The sequence below is a fragment of the Anomaloglossus baeobatrachus genome, chromosome 6 (genome assembly GCF_048569485.1).
Source record: "Anomaloglossus baeobatrachus isolate aAnoBae1 chromosome 6, aAnoBae1.hap1, whole genome shotgun sequence".
In the NCBI taxonomy this organism is placed as follows: Eukaryota; Metazoa; Chordata; class Amphibia; order Anura; family Aromobatidae; genus Anomaloglossus; species Anomaloglossus baeobatrachus.
Window position 1 is genome coordinate 481,935,608 of NC_134358.1, and position 15,418 is coordinate 481,951,025.

Sequence of the window (15,418 nt, forward strand, 5' to 3'; positions counted from 1 at the left end):
GTGTGTGTGTGATTTGCTCCTCCTGCACCTGTGATGCCTCCACTAGTGGGGGCTTAGCTGCATCCTACTAGAGTACTAGTTTTTGGCCTGGGCAATGTACAACTGCTGCCCTTCTTTGCTGTCAGTTTTATATATTACTTGCATTGTATCAGATTGTTCATAATATGTTATGACTAAAGGCCCTGTCACACACAGAGATAAATCCTCGGCAGATCTGTGGTTGCAGTGAAATTGTGGACAATCAGTGCCAGGTTTGTGGCTGTGTACAAATGGAACAATATGTCCATGCTTTCACTGCAACCACAGATCTTCTAAAGATTTATCTCTGTGTGTGACGGGGCCTTAAGGGTGCGTAAAGCACTCGAAACGCGTCAGAACAGGAATTCTATCCTCCCCATTGTTTGTCATTTTATGAAGTAACCTAATAAAGAAGAAATTTTAATTTACCGGATTGATGTGCTGGACTTTTACCTTTCTTTATAATAAAGATGAATGGGGTCTTCAAAAACCCCATACAGATGCAGCAGACAACATGCAAGGAATTTTAGGCAATTATTTTTTGTTTTGATTTATTTACCATGTTCACTATATGGTAAAACTGACCTAACAGTATGATTCCCCTGGTGAGTTTGTAGATACCAAACATGTATAGGTTTCTTTCAATTGTAGTAGTGAAACAAAATTCTTCAGTTTGTTGCTTTTGGCTCCATTTTCAAGGCCCTTAACGTTTTTATTTCTTGGGATCTGGGGCTATGTGATGGCTTATTTTTTGAGCACTAAGCTGATGTTTTTACTGATACCATTTTTGGGCAGATGCAATATTTTTATTGCCTCTTATTGTATTTTATGGCAATGTTGTGGTGGCCAAAAATCCTTAAATCTGTCATTTTACACTTTTCTTTTGTTACGCTGTTTACCGATTGGATTTAGTTTTACTATATTTTGATAGATCGGACATTCCTGAAAACAGCTACACCAAATATGCATATTTTTTATTATTGGGGGGGTATTTTCAATGGGGCAAAAGGAGGGTGATTTGAACAGGTTTTATTTATATTTTAATTGTTTTTCATGTGTCATTGTATTTACTAGTTTCTTTAGGGGACTTGAAGCTGTTATCTTCCGCTTGCTTGGGCTGTACATAGTAGTGCTCTGTACAGCAGAAATGATGACTTCCTATGAACGTCGGCTGCACAGGAAGTTCGTCATGGCAGACACTGGGGTTATCAGCTGATCCCTGAGTCTCATGTAAACCCTTGGTACCCCGCAATCACATCATGGGGCAGAGTTGACAGTTCTTGACAGAGGATGAAAGAGGTTTGTGGTTAGAGAGCAGGAGAGGTGAATTAATAAAATCATGCACTGAGCAGTCAGGCTTGACAAAGAACGCAGGCTGCGTTCGAAACATGTTGCCACGCTGGGGCTTCCTGACCTGTACTGTACCCTATTTTTATCGTTGGAAATAAAGTTTAAAAGAATTTTACTACTATCCGGAAGCTGGATCCTCCTCTTTTTTTTCTCTTGAACTGAGCAGAGTCGGAAGAAGACCAGGTCCAACGTATTCCTGTCTTCATGTGTAGGAGAGTTACTAAGTTGTAAAAAGCCAAGAGAAGAGGTTAGCAATAAAAGATGAATGGCAGATAGAGAAAGGGGGTGATCAACAGGGATGTTAAAGTCCCCCATGATTTGAGCGTGAGAGTGAGAATGTCACAGGCTGGAAGCCAGGTGGCAAAGTGATCTATGAACTGAGAGGGGGAAGGTGAGCAATATACAATTGCCACTCGAAAGGGAGAAAGCCCTGTAAAGTCTGACAATGTGGACCTTTAAAGAAGGGAAGATAAGTGTGGGTACAGGAGGGCTAACCTGAAAAGCACAATTTGTTGAACACATCAGATCAACACCTCCACCTGGTCTGCTCTCAGGTTTGGCAATATTTGAAAATAGTAGGCCACCACACAAGAGAACAGCAGCGGCAGTGGGGTCTGACTGCTGGATCCAGGTCTCAGTAAGAGCTAGGAAGATAAGGGAATTTGAAGAGAAAAAGTCACGGATGTAGAAGACTTTGTTGCCTGCTCACCGTGGGTTCCATTGTCACATAAATTTGGATGGAGTTGTACCGCCCCGCAGGCTTGGCCGGCTGCTGAGCCGCTCGGATCCGCGCTCGTACGGTGGGTGGCCCGAGCTCTTCACGGACCCGGGGGTCACGTCGCTCCATAATGGGGGGTTGGTACTACACTTGGGGACTTCGGTGGGGAGTTCCACAGCCAGGTCCGCGGTACTTTGTAAGGGATATTAAGTTCGTGACGCCACCCACGGGTTGTGGTGAATGGATGGACACCACCGCTGCAGTTGACTAGGCCTCCCAGGGATGGTGTTGTGCAGCTTGGTGTTGACCCCTCCGTGGGTAGGGGAATGTTGGTCCCGGGGCCCGAGGGAGGCTCTGAGGCGGGAGATTGGATACGTGCTAGGGTGTCGGTGTGGTGCAGCACGGTGCGTGGCCCGAAGACATTGGTGTACTCACTATGACACAACACACTGGAGTCTCTGGTAAACCAAATGGGATAATGAACGGGGCCCGCAGCCGGCTGCAGCTTCTCCCTGAAAAGGTTGGTGGTTTCCGCCTTTCTCCTGCACCTCCTTAATGTGAATGTTCTGACTCCTATGCCTAAGCAACGGTAGTCCGCTCCCCGGCTTGCTGGGTGTCGGGAGAGCCCTATGTGCCCGCAGACGCTGGCCCTTTGGGTCTCTATGCCTTGGCGGTGGCTTTACCCTAAAAGGTTGGGCTGTTGTCTTCAGTCGGGTCTTGTGTGGGTAAGGTCCTAAAGTCCAGTCCTCAATCAGTTGATTCGACTTAGCCTAGTGGGTTCTGGGCTTCGTAGTGGGTCTGAGTACCACTCCTGGTGCTACGGTTTCCAATTGGTTCTCCGGTTCGGTATCGGTGGGCCACTATCCGACCCCGGTCCCTACGGTTCCACCGGCTGTAATCACAGCTCCTGCAGACAGCCACCACCATCTGCCTCCTTGCCAGAGGTGACTGGGCTCCAACCCAGCCACCTGAGTAGACTATTGGCAGGCCTGGTCACAGGTCTGTCCTTGAACTCGACTTCTCTCCTCCACTGTCAAAGCTACTCTCTAACTCTCTGTTTTTCCCGCCTCCAGGCCTGTGAATTCCTAGGTGGGCGGAGCCAACTGCCTGGCTCCACCCCTCCTGGTGTGGACATCAAACCTGGGAGGGAGGTGACAAAGGTTTTGAAGTTTAGCTGCTGTCACCTTTTTAGGGAGGGGGTGTGTGTGCATGGGACTACCTGACGAGTCCAGGGCGTCACAGAGTTTTATAACAAATCTCTTTGTGTTCCACATTCGAAAACAATTTCCATAACGTTCCTTTTTCGTCTTCAGCCTCTATAATGTTGTGTGTAATACGTGTACAATATCTAAATGAAGAAGGATGGTGGAAATCTAAAAATAGTAAGTGAGTCATATTCTCACGGGTTTTTTTTCAAATATTACATTATTGACTTTCTCTTCATCTTTAGCTTCAGGACTATAAAATATGTTAAAATTAAACTTTAGTCACTGACATCATAATTCTAGACATTTAACTCAAGGGATCGTGCTGCTTCAGCTGGGAGAAACTGGTATGAAAATGTCAAAAGTCACAATTTTTTGTGACTCTTCAAAGCAATTTACGACAGAATTCTTGAGAAACTGCTTTGTTTAATTGGTTCTAACGTGTTCAATGAATTAAATAATAAATTAAAAACAGCTGTACCATCTATTAGTGTGACCTGCAGTAATTTTCTTCTTTTATTCTACAGGAAAAGTTTTGATGCACAAATTCCATGAAGAAGACATGCGTAAGTACTAAGATCCGTGACTTTTATTCTATTATTATAGAGTAATGCGGTACATCTCTGGGACTTCTGCAACTGTGCAATATACCAGCAGGAAGCACATATGTTGCTTCTCTTTTTTTTTTTGTCTTCATGAGTTAAACTAATGGGAGGATGCAGTGCAAAACCAAAAGTGGAGTCCATGGTGTGAATTAATGAAATCTTAGCTTCCTCCCTCACATCCTTTTCCATTTTAATTACAATAAAATGATGATATAATGGCCTCATTAAAAGTCGTTTAGAGTCCGTATAATAGTTTTAACTACAGAAAATATGTAAAGTTAAAAAAAAACAATAAAAGTACTGCTAAAAATTGAAAAACTCATATCATTAAATCTCAGATACTTCCCTACACAAGACAGATGCAGGATATCTAAAATATATAAGAGGGATGAAAAGTATGATATCCGTAAAGATCAATTCTCCACAATTTGATCAATGTGCATTAATTGCTCTGTATTATTGAGATTTAGAAAAGTGACAATTTATTAATACTAGTGCACCATATTTGTAGTCAACATTATGGCAAACTAATCAGACCCGGTGATGTAGGCATGTAGAGCGGCCAGGGGTGGCAGTAGTAGTCATGCTTACAGGGGCTTTCAGGCCGCAGCACAGCCATTCGGTAACCCCTTGCGTCCCGGTCACCACTCCACTGCAGGGATGCTTTCGCCACAGTTCCACTGAGACAATAAATCTGACACCGATATGCTTCTTTAAACCAGTGGACGTTTACTTGCATTCAACAAATAGAAATTTTCAAGTTGTATTACACTGGCACCGCTTCTGACCCTGATGGGGTTCCCTCCAAGCTCCGTTTCATTATTCAATTTACCGGCCGACCTCTTTCCTGGAACCTGCTCTTCTTTGAATGCTGATAGGCCCCCTCAATCTCCTGTCTGACGTCATACTTTGATGGCAGATTCAAAAAGTCCTTTCAACTCACTCCATCCCACCAACAGGGATTTAGTTTACACTATTGAAGGGGCTTATTCCGACAACACTCCTCCACCCGTGTCTCTGGCCAGGACTTATTCTTCTCCTTTAAGAGCCCAATGACCTGTCACGCAGGGGAATTCGTTGGGTATTTTATCCAGGAAAACTGACGCCAACCTGACAGTCTAGACTCAACCTCTCTCCTGGGGATGCAGTTACAGCCAGTCCTCTAGTGAGCAGGACCCCACGTGTCCGGTGTGAAAGGTCGACCCTTAGGATCTTTTATAATCAAAGTTTGGGCTTTTTGTCTCTTTCTCCTCACTGGGAACTTTTCTGTCCTCCTTCTACATTATGCCCTATTTATACTCTCTCCCCCTCCTTTTATTCAACCCCTTCCTACCTATTGATGTCAGGAAAGCAGTCACTGGGCCACTTTGCCACATTGTGGTCACTCACCAAAGTACACTTGTTCTGTATAATTCATTTAATAAACCTTCATGCGCGCCGGCCACTTCTGCAAAGGTGGCAGAGCCTTGACCCCCCCCCACAGGCATAAAGCAAAGATATTAAGACAACTTTGTTTTCTCACAGAAAAGAGTCATGAAACTTTAATAAGCGAGGTGTTTCTACTTGGACCCTCGAACCCCTGAAACGGGTCCATGGCCAGTGAGTTTGAAGAGGCATCAGCTATATTCAGACTGTGGTACTTGATGGAGACCCCTAAAATATAAAAAGTCACAAGTATTATAAATAGTGCATGGTAGGTGGGAGCTCTGCTAAAGATTTTGCATTGCTAGGAGGGAGAAAGCGCAATAGGTTTTATCCAGCAAAAGAAAGAAATATAAATGATCATATGTGCTCACCTCAGTGGAAAAAAGTCATATAGATGACCACATCTGCAGATTCATAGGCTCCAAGAGCCAATATGTGGGAAAGAGGGATGATTAGTGGTTAAATGTTGCTGGATAATAATGATGCTGTGCGTTATTAAAAAAAAAAGTGGTTTACTATACAAAGCGTTTTGAAGTTGCCTCGCTTCTTCATCAGGAAAAAGAAAAACCACAACCAGAGATTTTACATTGTGACCAAAGAATTCAATGAATTCTATTGAGAGGTAAAGAAGATCCCCGGGGCCCAACATTCAACTATACAAAATGGTTGTTTAAGTCGAGGCTACAGTCAGGCATCTGCGGCAGGAGAAATGTGGTACTTTACTGTGGCAATTCAGATGAATGGCTGCCGCTGTAATATAAGGATGATTGAGTCATCCAGAAAGGAAGCCATACTTACAGAACTACTTTTTTACCTTTCTAGCTTAGGGTATGTGCACACGACAAGGTTTTCCTAGATCAGAGGTCTCAAACACACGGCTCGTGGGCTGCATGCGGCCCCTGAGGCTGCCTCTTGCAGCCCGCGGCCCCCTTGATGATCGTGGCCGGTGCAGAGGCTGCAGCAGTCAGCACTTTATTTCAGACGATATGCCATCGCTGCACAGAGTCAAGCTCTGTGCACAGCTATCGCAACCGCCAGTCAATCAGAGGCCAGTAGCTGAAGTGTATGATGTCACCTGCTGCCTCTGATTGGCCAGCGGCTGCCCGTGGAATAGGGCTTGACTCTGCACAGCGCATCTGAAGTAAAGTGTTGACTGACTGCGGCTCCAGGGGCACGATCACCAAGGGGGCTGCAGGTCACAAGAAGAGGACACAAGGGAATCCAGGGACAGCCAGGTGAGAAGGGCGGTGATGCATCCTGCGGTCTCGGGCCGGGTTCCAGAGACCGCAGTGCTCGGACGGGCAGGCACACTCTCCGGGCTGCCGGCAGTTAAATCTACACCTGCACATAGCGTTCTGTGCTGAGCACTGCATCCAGGGCAAGTTCATTTGTGGGCGGAGCTAACACGCCGTGTGCCGAACTCCCCTCCCATAGATGAAGAGAGGAGCCGAAAGACTAACGTCTCACCAAGCTGTATGTGCCCCCCAATCCCAGCGCTGCCTGTGTTCCCCCCAGTGCTGCCTGTATACCCCTGGAAATGTCTATAACCCCAACCGCAGTGCTGACTGAATACCCCTAGAACTGTCTGTCCCCCAACCCCAGCACTGCCTGTATACCCCACAGAACTGTCTGTCCCCCCAAAACTGCAGTTCTGCCTGTATACCCCCAGAACTGTCTGCTCCCTTAACCCCAGTGCTGCCTGTTTACTCACCGAAATGGTCTGTCTCCCCAACCTCAGTGCTGTCTGTATACCCCGAACTGTCTTCCCCCCAACCCCAGTGCTGCCTGTAAACCACACCCCAGAACTGTCTGTCCCCCCCAACCCCAGTAATGTATCACCCCAGAATTGTCTGTCCCCTGACCCAGTGCTTTATACCCCCCTGAACTGTCTGTCCCACCTACCCACCCCAGTTCTATATACCCCCAGAGCTGTATGTCCCCCCACCCCAGTGCTGTATACCTCCAGAGCTGTATGAAAGGTGTGTGTGTGTGTGTGTGTGTGTGTGTGTGTGTGTGTGTGTGTGTGTGTGTGTGTGTGTGTGTGTGTGAAGAATGGCACAATAGGCGAGACTACTACAGGGCATTGCTACAAAAAGAGGACCAGGAAAGGGGACATTAATACAATAAGAGCACCATCGTGGGCACGTTTGTAAAAGGGGACAATGATGGGCACATTACTACAGGATGGGGACAAGGATGGGGCACATTACTACAAGGGGAAAAGGATGGGCACATTACTACAGGATGCAGACAAAGATTGGCCACATTACAAGAAGATCATGATGAGCACACTACCACTAGGAGACAAGGATGGGCACATTATTACAGGATGGGGCACTTTTCTACAAGAAGGGGAACAGGATGGAGTACATTACTAAAAGATGAGGACCAGGATGGAAAAAATTACTACAATATGTTGGCCAAAATTACTATATGGTGCTAATTGTAATATTACTTACAAGTAGGGGACAAAATGTTAAAAAAGAATGATGACGCCATTAAAAGTGCTTTTTGAAATATAAGAAAGTCCATGTTTGTTAAAATAAACAAGCAAAATCTGTTCAAAAACAGTGATCCAAAGTTGTATAAAACATAAATGGTACTACTAAAAATGTCACTTCGCCCTACAAAGAAAGCGGCCCCCCAAATTATTTTTTTTCTACATGCGACCCATATACCCAGCTGAGTTTGAGACCCCAGTCCTAGATGAAGCTGTGGCTTTGTTTGGGATTTTTCTGTCAGTTTTGCAGCAGCTACACCAGAGTCTTTCTTCGATTAAAGGGAACCTGTCACCAGATTTGGTGACTATAAGATGCGGGCACCACTAGTGGGCTCTTATATACAGCATTCTAACATGCCGTATATAAGAGCCCAGGCCGCTGTGTAGAATGTAAAAATGACTTTATAATACTTATCTTAACGGTCGATACGGTGCAGATGGGTTAGATGGGTGTCTCCATTCCTCAGGTGCGACGCCTCCTCTTTAGGCCATCTTTGTCCTCCTTCTTCTGAAGCCGGAGTGCATGACGCGTCCTACGTCATGCACACAGGTGGGCATTGAGGTCTCACTCATGCGCATTACAATACTTTGATCTGCCCTGCTCAGGGCAAATCAAAGTGCACCTACGCAGGACCTCAATGGTGGCCTGTGTGCATGATGTAGGACGCGTCATGCATCCCGGTTTCAGAAGAAGGAGGACAAAGATAGCTGAAAGAGGAGGCGCCACACCTGGAGAACGAAGACACCCATATGACCCATCTGCACCGCAGTGACCATTTAGGTAAGTATTATAAAGTCATTTTTATGTTCTACACAGTGGCCTGGGCGCTTATATACAGCATGTTAGAATGCTGTATATAAGAGCCCAGTGCTGGTGGCCGCATCTTATAGTCACCAAATCTGGTGACAGGTTCCATTTAAACTACAACTTGAAGACGGCATCCTATTTCCTTTAACCACTTCACTGTTTCTGAACCATTAAGTGGTTAAAATATGTAAGAAAAACACTGAAGTGTACAGTAATGTCATTTATAAATTGCAAAGTATTACATTCAATTTTTACTATGGTTTTGAAGCACTTTTTCACATGACTTGTAGACAGAATCCACCTTAAAAAGACATCCTGATACATCAAAGCTTTAGAATTCTGGGGGGGAAAGTTTTGAAAGTTGCAAAGTTTTGGATCAACTCCAAGCTGCGCTAAAATTTTACAACTTTTGGCTTTCTCACACTATTTTTGCTTAGCTACAACAAAGTGGGTGGAGTTGGGCAGTACAAGTGTATGGAAGCTACTGTCTTTAATAGATTAATTTAAAATATGTTATCCAAAAAACAACAAACAAACAACACTAAATATTTTAGGTAAGGTGCTCAAGAGTTTTTCCAGTAGGGATTGGGCAGTTAGCCCTACCTAACCGCGGAGGTTGGCACCCTAGGATCACGTAACGACGGCTTACCCTTCTTCCCCTGCACTGGTCTAAGCGTGCAACTAGTCTGGGGATCAGGGGAGTGCTGGAATTGCCAAAAAAAATTACCGGACTCTCTTACATTAATTTATTCCAAAGAGAGTGAACACCCAAAACCCAAGGGGTCAATGAAAAATACAAAAGCCCCTTTAAGTCTATTAGAGAAAAAATATTGTATATATTCTCCAAATTAGACACAAATTCCCTCTTTTATAATCAAATATTCAGGGAAAAAAGACTCAGTGATGAAAATAACACAAATAGCTTAATACTTATATTCATAAAGAATGTCAGAAATTTCTCCTTTTATAAATTATGTAAACATTAAACTCTAATAGCAGCAACTTAATCATTAGTTAGCAGCATCTAGTTCCATGTAAACAAAACTCTATTAGCAGCAAGTAAACCTCCTATAATTCTCATAGAGGACAGTTAAAGCCTTTAAATAACCCTAAGAATATTATATCGCCATATATGTACTATCACTGAGACAAACAGACCAAAATTAGTCAGTAAATCAATGGTTAACACTGGTACTTAGCTCCGGGTGGCCAGATTGCCATTATTAATCCCTGTACTTAGCTCCAGGTGGCCAAATTGTCACTATTATTCCCGACGCGTTTCCCCCTGGAAAAACAATCTCCAGGGTTCATCAGGGGCATCCTCAATGGGGTTCCTCCAGATCCACAGCAGCACAGCTCATCTAACCAGGTCAGTATACTGGTGAAACGCGTCGGGAAGAATAGTGACAATTTGGCCACCTGGAGCTAAGTACAGGGATTAATAATGGCAATCTGGCCACCCGGAGCTAAGTACCAGTGTTAACCATTGATTTACTGATTAATTTTGGTCTGTTTGTCTCAGTGATAGTACATATATGGCGATATAATATTCTTAGGCTCATTTAAAGGCTTTAACTGTCCTCTATGAGAATTATAGGAGGTTTACTTGCTGCTAATAGAGTTTTGTTTACATGGAACTAGATGCTGCTAACTAATGATTAAGTTGCTGCTATTAGAGTTTAATGTTTACATAATTTATAAAAGGAGAAATTTCTGACATTCTTTATGAATATAAGTATTAAAGGGAACCTGTCATCAGAAATTTCGCCCAAAAGCTAAAAGCTTCCCCCTCTGCAGCTCCTGGGCTGCATTCTAGGAAGGTCCCTGTTATTATTGTGCCCCATGTGAGACCAAAATAAAGCCTTTATAAAGTTCTACCTTTTTGTATGCAGCTTCTGTAAATCCGTCACGGGGGCGGGCTCTCTGCTGTCCGTTATTCTGCCTCCTGGTCCTGTATGCCGCCCCCATCGCTCCTTTCCATATCTGATGCACCGCCCACTGCTCCAGCCATCCCCGCGCATGCCCAGTGCCAGTCTCACAGGACTGAGCAGTGTGACCGCTGGTGACGTGTGCGCAGGCAAGTGATTATGGACGGGACTGTGACTGTTATCAGCAAGTACCCGGCCATAATCTCTTGAGCGCGCAAACCTCACCAGCGGTCACACTGTGCTCAGTGTAGATGCTAGACTGTATGGGCTGCTTCCAGGGATGACGTCCCTTTGTCATGTGATAGGGGCGTGTTCGAAATACTATCACATGACAAAGGGACGTCATCCCTGGAAGCAGCCCATACAGTCTAGCATCTACACTGAGCTCAGTGTGAATGCTGGAGAGGTTTGCGCGCTCAAGAGATTATGGCCGGGTACTTGCTGATAACAGTCACAGTCCCGTCCATAATCACTTGCCTGCGCACACGTCACCAGCGGTCACACTGCTCAGTCCTGTGAGACTGGCACTGGGCATGCGCGGGGATGGCTGGAGCAGTGGGCGGTGCATCAGATATGGAAAGGAGCGATGGGGGCGGCATACAGGACCAGGAGGCAGAATAACGGACGGCAGAGAGCCCGCCCCCGTGACGGATTTACAGAAGCTGCATACAAAAAGGTAGAACTTTATAAAGGCTTTATTTTGGTCTCACATGGGGCACAATAATAACAGGGACCTTCCTAGAATGCAGCCCAGGAGCTGCAGAGGGGGAAGCTTTTAGCTTTTGGGCGAAATTTCTGATGACAGGTTCCCTTTAAGCTATTTGTGTTATTTTCATCACTGAGTCTTTTTCCCCTGAATATTTATTATAAAAAAGGGATTTTTTGTCTAATTTGGAGGATATATACAATATTTTTTCTCTAATAGACTTAAAGGGGCTTTTGTATTTTTCATTGACCCCTTGGGTTTTGGGTGTTCGCTCTCTTTGGAATAAATTAATGTAAGAGAGTCCGATAATTATTTTTTTTGGCAATTCCAGCACTCCCCTGATCCCCAGACTAGTTGCAGGCTTAGACCAGTGCAGGGGAAGAAGGGTAAGCCGTCGTTAAGTGGGGGCGCCATTACATGATCCTAGGGTGCCAACCTCCGCGGTTAGGTAGGGCTAACTGCCCAATCCCTACCGGAAAAACTCTTGAGCACCTTACCTAAAATATTTAGTGTTGTTTGTTTGTTGTTTTTTGGATACCATATTTTAAATTAATCTATTAAAGACTGTTTTTAAGGTTTTTTTTCTGATGGTTCTTTGCAATATATTCCCCTTATATTATCCTTTTTTTGTTTTTTTGTTATGGAGGCTACTGCTCATAAGGCTCATGACAAGTGCCAGCATTTGCTACAGCAAAAATGTTATCCCTGTCCCCGATAGGGCAAGGAGAGGTGCACACCACTTCTCCAGTACTGCCTCTTTTGGAATCAACAGTGTTCGAACTCCACAACACTCTCGCCTTAAGACTACCGCTCTTAATGTAACGGGCCCATTGTTTGCACATACCCTTAGACTGGACGCCTAAATGGAGGACCCACCTGTGTGAGATCTACAGTGCTATGCGAAAGTATTCGGCTCCCTTGAATTTTTCAACCTTTTCCCACATTTCAGGCTTCAAACGTAAAGATAAAAAATTTAAATTTTATGGTGCAGAATCAACAAGTGGGACACAATTGTGAAGTTGAATGAAATTTATTGCTTATTTTAAACTTTTATACAAAATAATAAACTGAAAAGTGGGGCGTACAATATTATACGGCCCCGTTAAGTTAATACTTTGTAGCACCACCTTTTGCTGCAATTACAGCTGCAAGTCGCTTGGGGTATGTGTCTATCAGTTTATCACATCGAGAGACTGAAATTCTTGCCCATTCTTCCTTTGGAAACAGCTCTAGCTGAGTGAAGTTGGATGGAGAGCATTTGTGAACAGCAGTTTTCAGCTCTTTCCACAGATTCTCGATTCGATTCAGGTCTGGACTGTGACTTGGCCATTCTAAAACCTGGATACATTTATTTGTGAACCATTCCATTTTAGATTTTGCTTTATGTTTGGGATCATTGTCTTGCTGGAAGACAAATCTCCGTCCCAGTCTCAGGTCTTTTGCAGACTCCAACAGGTTTTCTTCAAGAATGGTCCTGTATTTGGCTTCATCCATCTTCCTATCAATTTTAACCATCTTCCCTGTCCCTGCTGAAGAAAAGCAGGCCCAAATCATGATGCTGCCACCACCATGTTTGACAGTGGGGATGGTGTGTTCAGGGTGATGAGTTCTGTTGCTTTTACGCCAAACATATCGTTTGGCATTGTGCCCAAAAAGTTCAATTTTGGTTTCATCTAACCAGAGCACATCCTTCCACATATTAGGTGTGTCTCCCAGGTGGCTTGTGGCAAACTTTAAACGACACTTTGTATGGATATCTTTGAGAACTGGCTTTCTTGTTGCCACTCTTCCATAAAAGCCAGATTTGTGCAGTGTACGACTGATTGTTGTCCTATGGACAGACTCTCCCACCTCAGCTGTAGATCTCTGCAGTTCATCCAGAGTGATCATGGGCCTCTTGGCTGCATCTCTGATCAGTCTTTTCTTTATTTGAGATGAAAGTTTGGATGGATGGCCGGGTCTTAGTAGATTTGCAGTGGTATGATACTCCTTCCATTTCAATATGATCGCTTGCACAGTGCTTCTTGGGATGTTTAAAGTTTTGGAAATCTTTTTGTAACCAAATCCGGCTTTAAACTTCTCCACAACAGTATCACGGACCTGCCTGTTGTGTTCCTTGGTCTTCATGATGATATCTGCGCTTTAAGCAGAACACTGAGACTATCACAGAGCAGGTGCATTTATACGGAGACTTGATTACACACAGGTGGCTTATATTTATCATCATCAGTCATTTAGAACAACATTGGATCATTCAGAGATCCTCGATGAATTTCTGGAGTGAGTTTGCTGCACTGAAAGAAAAGGGGACGAATAATATTGCACTCCCCAAATTTCAGTTTATTATTTTTTACAAAAGTTTAAAATAAGCAATACATTTCATTCAACTTCACAATTGTGTCCCGCTTGTTGTTGATTCTTCACCATAACATTAAAATTTTTATCTTTATGATTGAAGCCTGAAATGTGGGAAAAGGTTGAAAAATTCAAGGGGGCTGAATACTTTCGCAAGGCAATGTATATCCTTTCATGGCACATATAGAAACCTTCATGAGATTTCAGCTGTGAGGGACCTTTTTTTTCATACCAGCCATGGGGATGCAGTTTTTGAATCTAAATCAAGGATGGGGAATTATATATGAAAAATTACACTTTTCTTTTTTAAATCTGTTCCTAGTTTTGAAATGGAAAAAAATGCATCTAAATGTTTTGTGTGAAAGTGCCCTCAAAATTTAAAAGGCACGCTTGGAGTTTATGCAGATGGTCTGGGTAACCAACATACAGGGTGTGGTGACATATTTGTTATTTGCTGTGGATTTTTTTGTCAAAAGATCTGTAATAGTACTATTCAACTGAATCAACCCCAGTCAGAGGAGTTGAGCTGATGCGTCCTGCGTCCCCTGCACAATCTATGTAGATTGTGCATGAGACGTGCGCACGTTTCTTTTTTGAAAGCAGCGATTTGGGTGCTAAAATTTTGACCCAAATCCGTGCGTTCATAAAAGCAGCATGTCAATTATTTGTGCGTTCTGTATGCAGCTCCCACTCTGTCTATGGTGGGGGCAGCAGCCATAGCGCATGAAATCGGCTTTTTTTTAACAAAAATACTGCATTCATTCTGCAGCGATTTGAAGCGCACATGTGCTGTCAAATCGCTGCAGAATAATCAGCAGTTACGTGCGCATGAGCCCTTAGGCTGGAAACCCACATTTTTGGCACCGTTTTTTCCAGCCAACAAAGTAGCACAAACGTATCTTTTCCTATAAAGGGATTGTTAGCACATAGCGAATTTTATGTATTTTTTCTATTCGTTTTTTTCTGGTGAAAAAATATTGTAACTTTTTAAAGCAATAACAAAGTAAAGGAGATTACAGAAATATCATTCATATGCTCAGTTTTTTCCTTGTTTTTTCTTTTTACCTCTGATGCGTGTTTTTTTTTTACACACCATGGCAATTCTTTCAGCAATTTTACTGCAGTTTTTTCCTATTGAGAAGAACAAATCAGAGTCAAAAACCTGATTAAAATTAATGAAAACATCTGCTGTTGTTTTCTAGCCATAGCCTGTGTTTATTAAGCAGAAAAAAAATGGATAAGCGAAGCTTTTGTGAACACACCCATACTTTTCATTCTTTCTGGGTCTACTTCTGTTTTTTTTTTCTGAAAAGAAAAACCAAACTGTCAAAAACTGCCTATGTCATTCCAGCCTAAAGTTTGGATATGTTCACTTGAAAAAGAAATACTGTGTTTTTACCGCAGAGTTTTTTCTGTGATGAAAATCTGCAGCGTTCAATGGTTTAGGCAAAGTGGATATGATTCCATATGAACTCATGCCCAAGTACCTCAAGATGCTGGGAAGTTGTGTTTTTTGGTTAGTTTTCAGAGCTTCAAAAAAATCCATGTAAAATCGCAAATGTGTTTTAATGTGCAAAGTCTCAACATTTCTGCACTAAAAAATGCATTAAAATGATGTATCAAATCTGAGAGTGTAGAATAATGGCGAGTGCATAAAAAACAACAAAAATACAGTAAACAGTTTGATGCAGACACCTGCGGAAAACATGCCCCCCCCCAAAAAAAAAGAACCATTTCCATATTTGACTAAAATGCCTTTAGAGCGAATTCAAACTCAGTTGATTTAATCTAACAAACAAA

The 15,418-nt window shown here is 43.4% G+C and overlaps 1 protein-coding gene across 3 annotated transcripts in view; it reads left to right on the forward strand.

Moving 5' to 3' along the window:
• Window positions 1-15,418, forward strand: part of HDAC9 (histone deacetylase 9) — a 980,770-nt gene that overhangs the window by 174,683 nt on the left and 790,669 nt on the right. For all 3 annotated transcript variants that reach the window (XM_075315376.1, XM_075315378.1, XM_075315377.1), the window contains one exon: window positions 3,819-3,857. In XM_075315376.1, coding sequence (XP_075171491.1) covers window positions 3,819-3,857 — 39 coding nt within the window. The remainder of the gene's footprint in view (window positions 1-3,818; window positions 3,858-15,418) is intronic.